General features: G+C 35.2%; 2 protein-coding genes across 4 annotated transcripts in view; both read right to left on the reverse strand.

Moving 5' to 3' along the window:
• LOC107707169 (zinc-binding protein A33-like) lies at positions 1 to 6568 on the reverse strand. The gene is made up of 6 exons (XM_016511098.1): positions 5944 to 6568; positions 4123 to 4218; positions 3776 to 4009; positions 2797 to 2888; positions 2596 to 2711; positions 1 to 760 (listed from the first exon to the last, which is right to left on the reverse strand). The coding sequence occupies exons 1-6, from the start codon at positions 6388 to 6390 to the stop codon at positions 255 to 257; spliced, it is 1491 nt and encodes a 496-aa protein (XP_016366584.1). The 5' UTR covers positions 6391 to 6568; the 3' UTR covers positions 1 to 254.
• Positions 6569 to 10405: 3837 nt separating this feature from the next.
• The window catches only part of LOC107707165 (histone-lysine N-methyltransferase ASH1L-like), a 29501-nt gene continuing 22578 nt past the window's right edge, over positions 10406 to 17328 (reverse strand). The window contains exons 14-16 of one of the 3 annotated variants that reach the window (XM_016511086.1): positions 13380 to 13494; positions 12739 to 12988; positions 10406 to 11582 (exon numbers count right to left, since the gene is read on the reverse strand). In XM_016511086.1, the coding sequence (XP_016366572.1) occupies positions 12881 to 12988; positions 13380 to 13494 (223 nt within the window). In that variant the 3' untranslated portion in view covers positions 10406 to 11582; positions 12739 to 12880. Of the gene's footprint in view, positions 11583 to 12732; positions 12989 to 13379; positions 13495 to 17328 lie in introns of all 3 variants that reach the window. The other 2 variants (XM_016511088.1, XM_016511089.1) reach the window with 2 other exon arrangements.

Below are 17328 nucleotides of genomic sequence, written 5' to 3' on the forward strand. Positions count from 1 at the left end.
ATGTTTTAGAAATGGCTCTAAAAGGACAACAAAAAAAAATCTTGTGATCTTTTGTGTTCTCAGAATTTAGTGCTTAAAGTGCCTGTCACAAATACTTTTTTAAAAATAAAGCACACCACCCACTAACAAACTGAGCAAGCAAATACACCAGCCAATAATTTTTCTCTCAAGCACTATTATATCACCTCAAAAACCATAAATGGACCAGTTCTTACAACCATCTTACTAAAGTGTCCAATTATTTCCCAGACGGATCAGTTCCAGGTGACTGTGAGCGGATCAGCATTCTTCCCTGCCAGATAAGCTCCTGGAGAGAGGCTGAGGGAGTAAGGGATGGACGAAGGGTATGTGGAGGTGTGCAGCAGAGTCATGTCATCCGCATTATAGAAGCACACCTGACACCTGTCGCAGTCCAGGTACAGCCCTATCCTGCGTGGTTTCACTGTCAGATCTATCTCTGTCACTGTCTCATACTCTTTGATGCAGTAGCCTTGCTCATGCTTAAGGTGGAGCCCAATGTCCTTGTTTAAGTTGCTTATACACCCACCACCGAAGCCCACACTCCAGTCTATCTTTGCTCCTACATCCACCTCCCAGTAGTGCTGTCCTGACTGGAAGGTCTTGTGGGTCCGGGCCAGAGGCCTGTAGTCTTTGTGGCGTAAGAAAATCCCCTTTTTGGATGTGCGGATGACGCTGCGTCCCTCAGAGGAGACCCTCAGGTATGGATCATGACAGTCATGAATGACATTACGATCCGGGACTAAGACAAACGGAGAAAGACAAACGCAGCTTAGTTTATCATACACTGCTAGTCAAAAGTTAATAAAAAAGGAAATAATTATTATTTCTGAAATGTTTTAGAAAGAAGTTTCTCCAATGTTGCATTTATTTGATCAAAAATATAGTGAAAACTTTCATATTGTGTAATATTATTAAAATTTAAAATAACTGTTTTCTAATGTAATATTAATATTAAAGGAGACACATTATGCCCCTTTTTACAATATGTAATATAAGTATCTGGTGTCCCCAGAATGTGTCTGTGAAGTTTCAGCTCAAAATACTCCACAGATCATTTATTATATCATTTTGAAAATGCCTATTTTGAGTGGAAGCAGAAACACGCTGTTTTTCGGCCCTGTCTCTTTAAATGCAGTGTCACCTTTAATATAGTATATTCCTAATTTCTAGAAATGTATTCCTGTGATGGTAAAGCTGAATTTTCAGCAGTCATTACTCCAGTCTTCAGTGTCACATGATCCTTCAGAAATCATTCTAATATGCTGATTTGGTGCTCAAGAAAATTTTTTTTTAAAATCAGTGTTGAAACTAGTTGTGCTGCATAACATAATGTGGGAACTGTAATACATATAAAAAAAGGAAATTAATACTTTTATTCAGCAAAGATGCATTACATTTATCAAAAGTGACAATGAAGACATTTCTAATGTTACAAAGATTTCTATTTCAAATAAATGATGTTCAACTTTCTATACATTAAAGAATCCAGAAAACATGTATCTCAGATCCCACAAAAAATATTAAACAGCAAAACTGTTTTTAACATTGATAAAAAAAAAAACATTATTAATAACTGAGCACCTACAATAATTCTGAAAACATGTATCACATTTTACACAAAAATATTAAGCAACTAAAACTGATGATAATAAAAACATTATTAATAACTGAGCACCAAATCAGCATATTAGAATGATTTCTGAAGGATCATGTGGCACTGAAGAATGGAGTCATGACATCACAGGAATAAATTACATTTTAAAACATATTCAAATAGAAAATGTCAAAAATATGTTTTTACTGTATTTACAATCAAATAATGCAGTCTTGGTGAGCATAAGAAACCAGTAGTGTACAAAACAGCAGCAATATACAGTAAAGAAATCAATAAATCATCTGCTCTGTTGTCTCCTCTGAGGCTTGGTACTGTAAATAGTGTTCTGTGCTCGTCTGTGCAGCCAAAGACAGAACAGTTAGCATGTTTTGCTCAAACTTTCGCCGTGGCATTAGAGCTGGTACACCGTTGTCGCTTGCAAAAACACAATAACGGCGCCGTGGGTGTAAACTTACAGATTAAGGGGCGGTAATATTATAATGAGATCCCTTTGCCACATCACCAAGGGAGCGAAATCAGACTTGCTGGTTTTCTCAGATGCTTGCAGAAAAAGGCTTACCAAAACAAAGTGATTGGGTTAATCTTTTTCACGTTTCCTTGGTTGGCATGTATCACATTTTACACAAAAATATTAAGCAACTAAAACTGATGATAATAAAAACATTATTAATAACTGAGCACCAAATCAGCATATTAGAATGATTTCTGAAGGATCATGTGGCACTGAAGAATGGAGTCATGACATCACAGGAATAAATTACATTTTAAAACATATTCAAATAGAAAATGTCAAAAATATGTTTTTACTGTATTTACAATCAAATAATGCAGTCTTGGTGAGCATAAGAAACCAGTAGTGTACAAATACCAATACTGTGAATTTGCAAAATGTTTATTTGCCTAATAAACATTTATACACTTTTACATATTGTCCACATTTGTATATCTGATGTCCTCACCTTGTTTAATAAAGCCCAGCATCTCCTTCCATACAATAAACTGCAAGTGAGTCTCATGAAGGCCAAGGAACAGAGAATTAGGTGTCAAATTCACGCTTTTCACTGCTGATTTGAACCTAAAATGCAAGAGATGAATGTAACTGATGAGATATTTACAGCACTGGTAATGGTTATCTGAAGCATTGCAGTATATTGTACTACTTGGTTGTTTGAGAAGCAATGTCATTATTTTCACAGCAGCTTTCTTTCACTTTCATCTCTTCGACAAATTCCAGCCCTTTCTCAGTCCACCACTATAGGAGAAGTAGAACCAGACAAAGAAAATAGTTATCATTTAGAGAACAGCAGCTATGAATAAACTAGTGTTAGATTTATATGCAACAATTATGCACTTTTTTTTCCTACTCCCAAAAATCACATTCTTAAAACTGCCTTTTCACTCTCAATATTCAATGTTCATAGTAGTAAATATTCTTTGAAGATACTAATATACACCTTTAAGAGTACAAATTAAGGTACAAAGGTGCCCCTTTAAGGGTACTTGCAGTGGCAAGTTGTTGTACCCCTAAAGATAATTTTTTTTTCTTACTGTGTTGAGGTTACTGCATGCAATGACTAAAGATTGAATTGGATTGAATACATAATATCTTTTTTAATATCCAATATTCCATATTTTAAATGTTCCATATGCTGGGGATTAAATATATAGTAATTTTAAAATATATATATATTTTTTTTGATTAATTTACTATTTTTTTGAAAAATAATAATAATACAGTTTTATAACGCTATTTAAATTTTGCAGATATATGTTACTAATATGCATCCATTTCATTTTTTGGAAACAAATGTCTTGTTTTGTTCATGGTAATTAAAGATTCTTATTCTAGTGAAAGGACTATATTCAGGGTAAAAAGTCCCCATGTTAACATTTCACCATTTCTTAGAAAGAAGTATAATTAATTTAATTATGTTTCTTCATCAATTTCATATTTTGTATTTATTTATTTTTTAAATAACAGTTTTTACAAATTTTAAAAATAAAAATATTTTGATATCAGGGAAAAACACATTTTTCCTTTTGGGGGATTTGACCTCATTGTAGCCTACTGCAATTATATCTATATGATGGACTCAGTTAATTGGACAAACTGTGCTGAATGCAAATGTTCGTTTGAACCTGCAGAAACCCATCTGGCTGATCAGTCTCAAAGACTGAGCGTAGAATCCCTTCCTTCTCTCTTCCATCATTCAGCTTCTCTTCTGTTTCTGCTCTGTTTCGTTTCATCTTTTCTATCATATCCTTCTCTTCTTTCTCCAGCATTTTCTTCACTTCTTCCTCCTTTTTCCTCAGAAACTGGTGCATCTCCTCAAACTGAGCAGAGATCTGAGCAGAGAGCTGCCGAGACCTTTCCTGAGAAACAAAACATATCACAGATAGTGATGAACCCTGTGATAGTCCTTTATGGAGTCTTTAGATGGATTGTGTGATCTGTTTTCCTCTTTTGTGTGAAGTGTATTTTTCACCTCAGTTTTAGAGATCTCATTCGTCTGTTTCTTGATAAGAGCCTGCAGCTCTTCATTCTCCTTCAACAGGAAGCTCAGAGGCTCTAACAATAAATTCTACAACACACAAAACAGACTTGTGGGCATCTGACATGAATATTGCATGCATTAGCTTAAAGCAGCGCTGCTCAGTTCTGCTCCTAGAGATCTACAGCTTCCTGCAGAGGAGCAGGATAGAGCACTTCTGACTTTAAGTATTAAATGTACAATTATGCATTTTGATATGTCTTATTATTCATCTACAATATGTTGGGCAATAATATTTCAACATACATAGTGATTAAAGGGATAGTTCACCCAAAACTGAAAATTCTGTCATCATTTACTCATCCTCAAGTTGTTCCAAACCTGAGTTTCTTTCTTCTGTTATGAAGAATGCTGGTAACAAAACCAGCAGTTTTGGTTGTATTTTTTTTTTTTATTATTGCATTTTTTTTAAACTATGGAAGTCAAAGGGGGCCAGCAACTGTTTGGTTGCAACATTCTTGAAAATATCTTCTTTTATGTTCAGCAGAGGAAAGAAACTCATACAGGTTTGGAACAACTTGAGGGTGAGTACATTTTCAGCAAATTTTCATTTTTGGGTGAATGATTCCTTTACTTTCTGTTTTTTATTTATGTTTGTTCCTCAGGTTCCGTTGAGGAGGACTTCCTAGAGACAATCCTAGAGACCCAATAATTTAGTCAATATCTTTAGTCAAATTTATTTACATAAAAATGGCAATTAAGATAGACAACTGGCAGGAACGTATATCGTAAGCGAAAATTCATTGCATTATTTAAAGTTTTACATAAACAAAGTAACATGTCATAAGTAACGTTATATTTGAAGAATCTTTAATTTATGACCAGTTCTTCTAATTAAGGCTGGAATACACTTCATGTCAGACTTCGACTGAGCACTATTTATACAGATTTTAAAACCCCTAGGTATCCTACTTGTCAACTTTGTAAAGGATTTAAGATGAAAAACTGGGCATCATTAGGGTGACCATACGTGCCATTTTCCCCGGACGCGTCCTGGCCAGGATTTCTATATTGCTTTGATTCAAAGTACCTCGACAGCGTTTCGAAAACACAAGGAACCGATGTCATACACCGATCGGTCTGCACACGCAAACAAAGCCAAACCCTAGATATTTTAGGCAATATAGAAATCCTGGCCAGGATGCGTCCCGGGAAAATGGCACGTATGGTCACCCTAGGCATCATACACTAATCGACTGAGGAACAAACACGATCAGACTTTCAAGTCCGAACATAAACTCACATAGAAACATGCAGAATCATGTGCCTTGTTGTTAGATGCTTGACAAATGAAAACAAAATGTGTTTAAAATCAGCTAAAAATATCAATCATGTATGATATCCTCTGACCGGACGGAATTGCAGTCAGAGTCTGCCCATTTCGGTGAAATCATTCATCTCAAATCTGTACAGTGGCTCTGACTTTCAACAACTATTGTCGACTCATACAGACTGCAAATTCATCTGCAAAAAGTTGTGTAGCCTGTTCCAGCCTTAAGATTTTAAAAGTCATGAAGAAGTAACGTGATGCTTCAATGTTGAGCAGAAATGACAAATTAAATTGATAAATTAAAATGACCCCAAACAGAACCTCAGTCAGTATGTGGAATTAGATACATTCAAAATAGAAACCAACTGAACTTCTGGGCTTTCGTATTTCTGACCTGGATATGACCTGAAATTTGAGCAGCGTCAAACTCAAACATAAGGCTTATAAAGGTATCTACAGTTTATGACGTTTCAGTCCTCACTGACCTTTCGGGGCTCTGCTGCCTCCTCCACAGGTTTGAACGTGTGTCCCTGATGATTCTCACCGTCCCTACAGATCAGACACACCAGTTTCTGATCCGTCTCACAAAACAGCTTGAGTCTCTCCTGATGATCTGAACACACCAGCTTCTCTGGTTCCTCAAACACTCTCGCGCCTGCTCCACAAGCCGCTACATCCATGTCCCTGAGGGCCTGCTGCTCGCTCAAGTGTTCCCTCACGGCAGTCACCATATTCCGCAGGACTCGGTTGGACCGGAGGTCCCACATGGTATAGGGCCGTCTGCATTCCGGACACAGTTTCAGGCGGCAGCTTTGGGAATGATTGCTGATACACTGTCGGCAGAACGTGTGGTCACACAGCAGGCTCACTGGATCTGTGAAGTCCCCCAAACACACCGAACACTGGATCTGTTTCGACAGCCGAGAATCCATTACAACTACTGGTTTGAAATACGTCGGCTGACAAAATGCTGCTTGTGTCCCCTAAATGTCCCAAACACTCACTGGCACGGGGGGTTTAGATATGAGGTGTTGTCCCAACAGCTGCGGAGACAAATGACAACACATGTCTACCACATGTGCATGGGCAGGAGTGTGTTTGGGAGATCTTCCTCTGCCCTTACTTGACTAGCACGTTTATCCAAGTGTGCTAAATAAAGGGAGCCATATGACTCCCCGCACAGAAGAACTTCCCCCGATAAATCATGCCATTGCCCTCAAACACATTTAAATTACAGTTTCACTGATTCTACCAACAGGACTTGTTCATTTAGAATAAAACAAATGGTAGCTCATATTACCAAAGTCAGATTTGACCTTCTGTCTGATATGGAGGGAATCAACAGGTGGTTGGATGATCACATGTGCATATAATACAAGCAGGGGCAGCTCACCCATACTGTTGCCATCACTATAAATAGTGTCTTAGTTACTGTAATGGTCAACACAGTAAACTCCCTATATTATTTTTATTCATTTACTGAAATAGTTCTCTTTTATATTTTGGTATAATGAGGCAGAATTTATTTGATCAAGAATACAGTAAAACAGTAATACTGTGAAATGTTATTACTATATATATATATTTACATTTAGTCATTTAGCAGATGCTTTTATCCAAAGCGACTTACAAATGAGGACAATGGAAGCAATCAAAATCAACAAGAGAGCAATAATAAGCAAGTGCTATAACTAGTCTCAGTTAGCTTAACACAGTACACGTAGCAAGTTTTTTATTATTATTATATAATAAATAAAAAGAAAACAGATAGAATAGAAAAAGAATAGAGCAAGCTAGTGTTTTTTTTTTTTTTTAAAGAAAACAAGAAGTTAGTAAATGAATAGAGTGCAAGTCTAAAAGGGGCAAGTTTTTTTTTTTTAAGAATAGAATTAGAATAGAGAGTGCTATAGTTAGAGCGTCAAATAAAGGTGGAACAGATGTGTTTTTAGCCGATTCTTGAAGATGGCTAAGGACTATTATCTTAATAATCTTGCTGTCGCGTTCTGGATTAATTGTAAAGGCTTGATAGAACTGGCTGGCTGGAAGACCAAGAGAGCTTTGCAATAGTCCAGCCTGGACAGAACAAGAGCTTGAACAAGGAGTTGTGAAGCATGTTCCGAAAGAAAGGGCCTCTTGATGTTGAATAAAGCAATATATAAAATAAATAATAATAAAAAAATAAATATATAAATTAAATATATAAAATAAAATAAAGCATATATAAAATAGTACTGAAGATATTATATAATATTAAAATAATGTATTTTAATGTATTATGAATAATGTAATGTATTTTAAAATGTAATTTATTTAAGCTGAATTTTCAGTCTTCAATGTCACATGATCCTACAGAAATCATTCTAATCTGCTGATTTGCTGCTCCAGAAAAATGTATTACTATCAATGTTGAAAACAGTTCTGGCTTTTTTTTTTGTCAAAACAGTGATACATTTTTAGGATTCTTTGGTGAATAGAATAACGTTTTAAAAAGGGATTTTTACTTTCTTTCTCTCTTTCTTTTTTTAAACAACATAAATGTCATTACTGTCACTTAAGATCAAGTAAATGCATCCTGGCTGATCATATTTCTTAAAAAAAAAAATTCTTATGCATACCAAACTTTGGAACAGTAGTGTATATTGGGATTAATATAAAGTGTCATTTTAAAAAAAAAGTGTAGCCTGCTGGCATTTCATTGACTATTTTTACACAAATTACATAATTCCCTAATTAATTACATTTAATGTATATGTTGATTAATATGAAGCTTAGAACAAAGAAAGAAAGAAAGAAAGAAAGAAAGAAAGAAAGAAAGAATCAAGTCAAGGGTCAGAAATTATCCAGAGCTCAGTGCTAAAATGCCACTAAATAAATAAATATATAAATACATACATATATAACTTCAACATAAAATGCAGAAATCACATTGTCTTAATATATCTTGTCCTGTGTACATTACTCTGTTGGTCCAAGTTCCTCTTCTAGCTCTAACAAGCTTGACCACGAACAAATTGATCTCAGCCCTACCAGTTGGCAGTCCAGCTGATCATTCATCTAAATGCTTACATCAGCCATCAGCTAAAGACCATAAATGACCAGTCTGGTTCAGCTAGAAACCATGTAAAATCAGCTACCATCGGATATCACAAAGAACTAAATATTTGTGACCCTGGACCACAAAACCAGTCTTAAGTCGCTGGGGTATATTTGTAGCAATAGCCAAAAAAATATTTTTTAGCACATATTCACTACTCTACTGAGTCCACTAGATGGCGCTATTATGCAAGTGTAATTCACCTCCACTACCACGGAAAATGTATCCATGTAAAAATCCCATAATCCATGAAGCAGCCATTACTTCATTGTTCAGCGTCACGTGATCATTCAGAAACCATTGTAATCTGTAGAATTCGTATTTGAGATTATTTTATTTATTTTTTAATAAACGTTGAAAACAGTTTTTGCTGCTTAATATTTTGTGAAAACCGTCATACACCGTTCAAAAATTCGGTGCATCTTTTTAAAAATTTATTTATTTAGCAAGGATGCATTAAATTGATCAAAAGTCGCAGTTAAGACATTTATAATGTGACAAAAAAATTATATTTCACATAAATGCTGTCGTTTCTATTCATAAAAAAATCATAAAAAAAGAAAAAGAAACTGTTTTTAACATCAATAACCATCATTATATTACAGTACATTAAAATGATTTCTGAAGGATCGACACTGAAGACTAGAATAATGGCTGCTGAAAGTTCAGCTTTGCCATCACAGAGTAAATTACATTATAATGATGTCAATATATTGTATATATAAGAAATGTATAAACATTATCATACGTTGTGATATTTACCTTGATTTTTCTTCTTTGTCGTCACGTGATATTTAATCTCAAGTATGCTCTTCACTGAGCCTGCTGACTTCTTGGTAAAAGAAGCTTAAGCTACCAAGACGAAGTTTACAATTTGAGAAAGAAAAAAAATCTGTTGGCCATTTTGTATGTTTAAGAAAACAAGGAATATGGGGCTGCTAAACAGGACGCCACTGGACAAATGTCATACCATAATTAAGTAATCACTTTTATAGTTCTCACTGTTGCACATTCAGATCTGCATTACTATCTAGTGTTAGTATTACCACTAGAGAGTGCCATTCCCTTCTACAGCAATCCTGACGCCGCTATCAAGTGAAATAATAACTAATAAAGCTATAGGAAGGTACACAATCTATACATTTGAGCATACCCGCATTCCGGTATTCTGACGATTTGTGCTGCCCTGTCAGATTTTGCTACCTCCCATTAAAACAGATGGTAGCATAAATCGATAGAGAAAACTGCTACCTATCAGATTTTGCTTCCAGCGTGATATTAATAAGGTGTGAGGCTTTATTAACATACACCTACCCCAACCCTACCCTTACAGTAGGATAAATACAGTGTTGGTAGCATAATCTGATAGGTAGCATTATTTGTCAGAACACTGGACACAGTCTGTAAGATTCTGCTTTTGCCTTGCAGTCTTGTTTGTGAAGACCCTGTGCAGATTCCTCGCTAGAAATGAATGTAGCCTATATGTTATGTGTGACAAAGTCGCACCAGAATCTATTCTTATCACCTTGTTATATAACGAGAGTGATGAAATCAAGTCCACTGTGTAAAAAGAGACCTGGAAAGAAACTTATCTACAATTTTCCATCTACACAGGACTTCACAGTTTCTGACATGTGACCTGCTTTTGACTTAAAAAGTTTTAAGAACAAGTTTTGAGTATAATGTGTTAAGGCCATAAAGAGAGATAATATTTAATGAATCATATGATGCAATAACTTAATGTAGGTCCACTGACACACATATAATTGTATATAGACAAACCTAAAGTAATGAACATTTGGATTACAAAGCACTAATAAGTTCATGGACAAATTAAAAGATAAAAATAGATCTGCAGCTCTTCCTGTGGGTTTATTTGTATTGGTTACAACTTTTACAATATTATCTATAAACAATAAAACCTATTAAATCTAAAAAGCATAATGGTCCAAGTATCGACTTACTATTATGAGTGAACTAATGTAGCTGGTTTAATTCATTTGTTCTGCTTTAAGCTGCATAAAGAAATTAATTCCAATAATTAATTTCTTAGTTCAACATAGACATATAATTTGTTGCATATATATACACAGCTATTATACATTATTAAGCACAGTAAAGTATGCCATGCATTAAGAAGACTATGAAAATCTGATGTTTTACAGACACTGAATGTCCTGTTTCAAATTGCACATGCATTGAGAAACCTTAAAAACTATAAAAATATTATTAAAGAATCAATGGAAAACAGATTAATTCCCACAACAATTTAAGACTGTAAATAGATTTTCTTGAACCATACTAAAACATAATTTTGCTAAATATACATTATTTACAATATACTCTACAGCAGTATAAAATATTTCTGAGCCGTCTCAAAGCTATAAAGATTACTGCTTCAAATCAATGTATTACAGAACGTCACTAGCACAAGACAGCTCTGCACAGAGTGGTAGTAAATTCCCTTTAAAATAAAAATTACTGTTCTAAAATGACTATAAACACACATTTGCTTACATTAAGGCTGTGTTATTGAACCTTTCATGCATTATTGCTTACTTTATAGTTACAACCTTCAACACAAAACACTAAAAAGGCTGTAGACCACAATTCTGTTCACACCATTCAAAACTGTTCAGTCAGCAGAGCCTCTTAAGAATAGTGAAGTCCATTTTCTTGTAGGTATGCTGATGTAGTGTGTTGAATGATTTAAAACAGTCTGTGCATGTTCATTCCTTCAACCCGAAACAGCAACACGTCCTGTTCGCATGGTTCCCTGAATCCCATTCAACATGTTTCTGTTCAGTCTATGGTGTAACATCTCAAAATGAAAGATATGCATGTTGTTCGGATACATGAAATGATCTGGGGTCTTAAGATATTGATTTGTTTTATCATGCCTCCTGTTCCTCTGCTTGACTTTCTTTTCCCTGAGAGAAAGTAAGGCTGGGTTGCTTTCAACTAATCATGTTGTCAAGCATCAGCCGTGTCCATGCTCACAAATGGCATTTCCAGGAGTGCTGTCTTGACCTACAGAGGACAAAGAACAGGAGAAATAGTAAGAGTGAGAGCACCTTATCAGCAAATAATAATAAAGAACCTTTGTAGTGCAGAGAAATAAAAGACTTTGATCCATGCAAAGGCCTTAAAGCTGTTACAGTCTGCGCTTTACCTAGAGTTGACTGCCCACACCAACACTTGGAAACTATTGGCTTGTGTTACACTTCCAAAAGCAAATGGTTTGGTTAGTCTTGAATGAACGAAGGAAAGATACCACTGATGATAACAAAATTAGTGATGTTTGTGATAAAAAAAATGAAAAAAGCCAATGTGGGACAAAAAAAAAAAAACTTAATTCAAGATATATACTTTATAAAGCAAGCCCTAATTTATTTAATCAATTTTGCTTGTAAATATGTTGTGTTTTAAGGATGTCTAGATATTTTTAATGGAATATAAGACTGATTAAGTCTTAAAAATACTGATTAAGAAAATTATTTATTGCAGTAATGGTATCTAAAGGGATGTACTGATATTTAAATTCTTATCACTATGATAACTAATATTTTCATGATATGGTCAATAATTGATAAATGGCTAACATGAAAATTCAATACTATTTAAATCTCAACAAATGAAAAATAATACTTTATATTTTTATTATTCTAAATTAATTACAAATAAAATATTATAAACGAATACATGGCTACTTACTAATAACTGATAAATGGCTATACTATTTAAATCTAAATTAATGATGTTCTGTTTTTATAATTACAAAGTAAAAATAAAATATTAAAAACTAAAATCAATTGTTTTAAATGCCACAAGAGAATTTAGGTATAATAATATTATAATGTACAGTATGAAAATTATTATTCATTTTGAGATTTGCTAAAGATTAAATTAGTGTTATTCAATTATACGTGTTTTTAAAGATCAAGTTTAATTAGGCATGAAATGACAACAAAGGTAATCTAAATGTAAAAATATGGGAAATGAGCATACGCAATTAAATATCCACTATTAACATGGCTGTTAACTTAAATAAATCTCTAATATCGAGTGATTAGCAATATGGTACATTATGCATCCCTAGCGGTGATGTTTATAACTGAATACATTTTTTTATTAAACGTATTAACTTTTTCATTGCACAGTTGTGTATAAATGGCAAAACTTTTACCTGTGCAGTGCATCTGTGAGTGCAACATACAGCAGGTCTTTGGTATTGGAGAGCATTATCTGCCTTCTGGAAGGCCCATCATGCCTCTGGGTTTGGTCACAGCAACGCCCTGATAGAGGTTGCTGATGTGGTTTTCTGTCACTCACAGGAAACGGCCGATCTGAGTTAAGGCCTCCTGATGAGCACTGTGGTACACTTCCCTCAGCTGCCTCACATTATGACCCACTGGTGACTCACAACCGTAGTATTTCTGATAGCATTCAAAACATAATGAGAGCATAAAATATTAACAGTGCATTTCTAAACATTTTGCTGAGGAAGATATTACGATTGGGCTCTGAAAGATTTGATCTTCTCAAGAATTGAGGCATGAGACATTACCATTGTGCCCTCGAGCAAGACACTGAACCTCAGGCTGCTCCAGAGGGACCGTCTCTGTAATAAATTCAGGGTGCTGTTCTATGGTAACATTACACGGAAATACTCTGGATGTGTAGCAATAAAAAATCTATTCCATTCTTTTGTGAATATTGTTTGATGGTCAGTCTGAGGTATGACCTAGACAGCTCAAAAGTCAAACACATGACCGGTGCAGAACAACATCAAACAGTGTGAGTCCATGAACCCTCTGTGAAACTGACCTCAGCGCAGTGGAACACCTTCAGCATGTCTGAATGAAAAGTGTCCAGACTCTCATAGTGGCCTGAGAGGAGCTGCCTATGCAATGTATTAAGATCGACAGGAGCCGAGTCTGATCTGGAAGAGAAAACACATACAAATGAATTGTCTTTCCCCCAACAAATCTAAAAAAAAACATGAAATATAAAAAACCCATGAGTTTTGTGATTTTAATTAATGTCTAGTAACTTTGAGGCCATTTATATTCAAGAGTACTGACTAAAATGTTGGTGTCTCATCTTGTACTGTGCAAATTTTTGCCCAGTAAAATGCTCTGTGAACATCCCCAACCTCCACATTATACATACTCTACCATTCAAAAATGTAGGGTCAGAAAGATTTTTTTATACTTTTATGCAGCAAGGAAGCATTAAATTGATCAAAAGTGACAGTAAAGACGTTCATTATGTTACAAAAGATTTTAATTTCAAATAAATGTATTTTTTGATCTTTCTATTATTCAAGGAATTAAAAAACAAATGTATGATGGTTTCTACAAAAATATTAGACAGGCCAACTGTCTTCAACATTGATAATAATAAGAAATGTTTCTTGAACACCAAATCGTGATATTAGAATAATTTCTGAAGGATCATGTGACACTGAAGACGAGAGTTGGGGAAAGTTACTTTTGAAAGTAATGCATTATAATATTGTGTTACTCAAGTTCAAGTCAAGTTGAGCTTTATTGTCATTCTGCTACATGTGGAGGGGAGAGGGGCACCGATGATCTAAGAGGTCCATACAAAAGTAATTAATTGTGTTACTCTTTTTGGAAAGTAATGCATTATGTTACTTTCATTACTTTTTGTCACCTGGGCTGGGCTTGCTTATTTGTTTCTTAATAACAAAAATACCCAAAGTTATATTTTTGGCAACTGTAAATGCCCTTTCGCACCAATTAATAGGAAGTGTCTCGGCCTCTGCACCTCACTACCAGTTTCTCTCAACACAAGCACAGGAGATGTGTCAGTGAATAAATGGGAAAACAAAGTAACTTGTGTTACTTATTTGAAAAAGTAACTTAGATATTTCATTGCATTACTTTACTAGTTACTTGATAAAAGTAATCTGATTACGTAACACATGTTACTTGTAATGCGATACCCCCAACACTGCTGAAGGCTGGAGTAATGGCTGTTGAAAATTCAGCTTTGCCATCATAAGAATAAATTAAGTTTTAACACACACACACACACACACACACACACACGTCTGGTTTATTATCCTTGTAGGGACTCTCCATAGGCGTAATGGTTTTTATACTGTACAAACTGTATTTTCTATCACCCTACACCAACCCTACCCCTCACCCTCACAGGAAACTTTCTGCATTTTTACATTCTCAAAAAGACTCATTCTGTATGATTTATAAGCTTGTTTCTCCATGGGGACCTCAATGTAGGTCCCCACGGTGACACGAGTCCCCACGCGTCGGTGTGTATTCAGGTTGAAGTCCCCACCAGTGTAGAAAAACCTGTACACACACATATACATAAATTAATAAAATAAAAAAGAAATTATATATATATATATATGAACACAATGGCCAATCAGAAAAGCGTTTTAATTTGTTAGAATTGACTCGCTGCTGAAAGAACCGGAGTTTTTATTAAGTGCAGTTTTGCACGCTCGAGAATCATCTCATAACTAAGTGCAGACGCGATGTAAATATGAAATTCATTGTGCAGTTCAGAGAGCTTCACTGATTATAATGGAACTTTGGGAGATCGCGATGAACTAAGATGAGTAATGCTTTTTAGTGATAACAAAGGGAGCACGCTTTGAGCACTTTCTAGGCTATAATCCATTCAGAATTTGTATGAAACTTTTGTTTTTCGATACACGCTGCAAAGTTTTATGACATTTGCATATTTATGCTGGATTCACTCTCGAAATAGCAGTGATTGAGACAGTGATAACCAAAGCAAGGGACGGGACAAAATAATAATAATAATAATAATATATAGGCCTATATATTTATACAGGGTGCGATTTGTGTTTTGAAAAAAAAAAAAATTCCTTGAAAATATATCTCAAATCACAGTGGAGCTAAAAATATATAGATTATTTTTGGCAGCTGTTACAGAAACATTTTTAGAATAAATATTCAGATTTTACCTTGAGATTAGATAGCTTCGAATTTTGGCCACTATTTATGATAATACTTGGTTACAATGACACGAATAGTTATTATTTCTGCCAGGAATGCAATCGGGAGTTAAAAGATATTTTGAATAGAATAACGTGACACAAACCTGTACATTCAATCGCGTTTGCTTCCATTTATTTTTGATCATTGCGATCGCTACACAACATAGGCTACAAACTTTTACTCCAAAAGTGCACACATTGTGTATTCACACGTTTACCTCATATTTCTTTAAATAGAATATAACCATAATTTCTTAATAACTCGCAGAAAGACAATTCTCTGCCGATCCATCAGTCAATAGCGTGATCATAATTCCCAAATTACGGTGACGGTAAACTTCTGCGTTCTGTCTCATAATACATTTATGCGTCAATTTATTATATACAATATCTGTATTAGGTCACAGTAGAGTGAGTTTTGAGCAAAAACATTGTGTGTATTAATCTCATACTGTCACTCTGAAATAGACTAACGGCGCGCGCTGACTTTCTGAAAAACCCTGCATGGATTAAGGCGCATGAACGAGGATCAGCGTGCGCGCTGAACGTCAGTCCATTTCTGATTTTATTGTTGTTTGTATTGTCATGTTGCAGTATTTTACTTAATAAAAAATATTTTTATTTTTGGTATTTTATATGCTCTGTTGGTGGTTGGTGGGGTAACATCATCCGGGAGGATTTTTTTTTTTATCCCCACTTCACTCTGGGCGACTAAATTATGTCTAATATTAGCCAATTGCTAATAAATTCTCAGATTTTACTCGCCAGTGTGTGAGTTGGAGGCTAAGTATAAGTTTAGCTCAAATATATTTTCACTCGCCGAACACACTGTTTATTTATTTTAACTGAAGAAAACATTATTTAAATGAATAAGAAAGATGAGTACCTTTTTATTTTATTAAAATGTAAGTTAATTGCTGCTTTAATAATGATTGTGTCATGATATTAATTATGGCATGTGAGTTAAGCATGGACCATGTGAAACGTTAGTGAATAACATTTCCATATCTTTCTGAAGACAATATGAATATAAACATCATCACTGCATGCAGCAGCGTCTGTGCTGACAGATGTGCTGCCTGTCTCAGGTGAGAGTGGCGCTAAGTGGTCATCGCCCGCAATCGAAGTTTAAAAATTCCCATTTCAAAGCATTTATTCAACAAAAGGTAATATATTTAACAATTTGTGATAACATAATATTCATTTCATAAAGGCTGTAGTACTGTGAGAAACATAAATTAAATAGAAATGTACATTTTCGCTGCTCTAGTAGTCTCCCCACCCAAGCTGCAGTATTGAAGTGTAGCTTGCCCACCGTCCATTTTCAAGCGCAGTGGGCGCACCTGGCAAACTTACTGAAATCACACTGAAACAAACGGCGGGTGGGTCTCTGTCTTGGTCGGGGGTGAAAGAGGGAGAAATAAGGATGACACAGATATATAGTTTATGCACGACCGGGAAGTATTTATTCAGCGATCGGCGCTAAAACGTCATCTGTACGGAACATCGTTGTGTACGGAACATGGATAGTCACTCTCCGCGAAGCGATCTGTGCTGTGTTTCAGTTCATCCGAATGGATGTGCAACGCACCTGCATTTAACGTACCGTAAACTCTAGTGTGAATGGCGCACGACTCGCCGTCGCTTTGTTTCACACACACGCAGAGAGAGGGAGAGAGAGAATTGACGCTCTACCTATGGCGCTACATGTAAACGATATTCTTTGTTGTATTTTGCTGTCAAAATAACGGAGTTCCT

Source organism: Sinocyclocheilus rhinocerous, unplaced genomic scaffold (genome assembly GCF_001515625.1).
Source record: "Sinocyclocheilus rhinocerous isolate Xijiao unplaced genomic scaffold, SAMN03320098_v1.1 scaffold1046, whole genome shotgun sequence".
Classification (NCBI taxonomy): Eukaryota; Metazoa; Chordata; class Actinopteri; order Cypriniformes; family Cyprinidae; genus Sinocyclocheilus; species Sinocyclocheilus rhinocerous.

Bases quoted from the DNA above. Each gene is read 5' to 3' on its own strand.
- LOC107707169 (XM_016511098.1), bottom strand. From the start codon at position 6,390: ATGGATTCTCGGCTGTCGAAACAGATCCAGTGTTCGGTGTGTTTGGGG. The intron at 4,010-4,122 runs GTGAAAAATACA...TTTGTTTCTCAG, and splicing joins ATGAGATCTCTAAAACTGAG to GAAAGGTCTCGGCAGCTCTC. The intron at 2,889-3,775 runs GTTCAAACGAAC...CTTCTCCTATAG, and splicing joins AGCCAGATGGGTTTCTGCAG to TGGTGGACTGAGAAAGGGCT.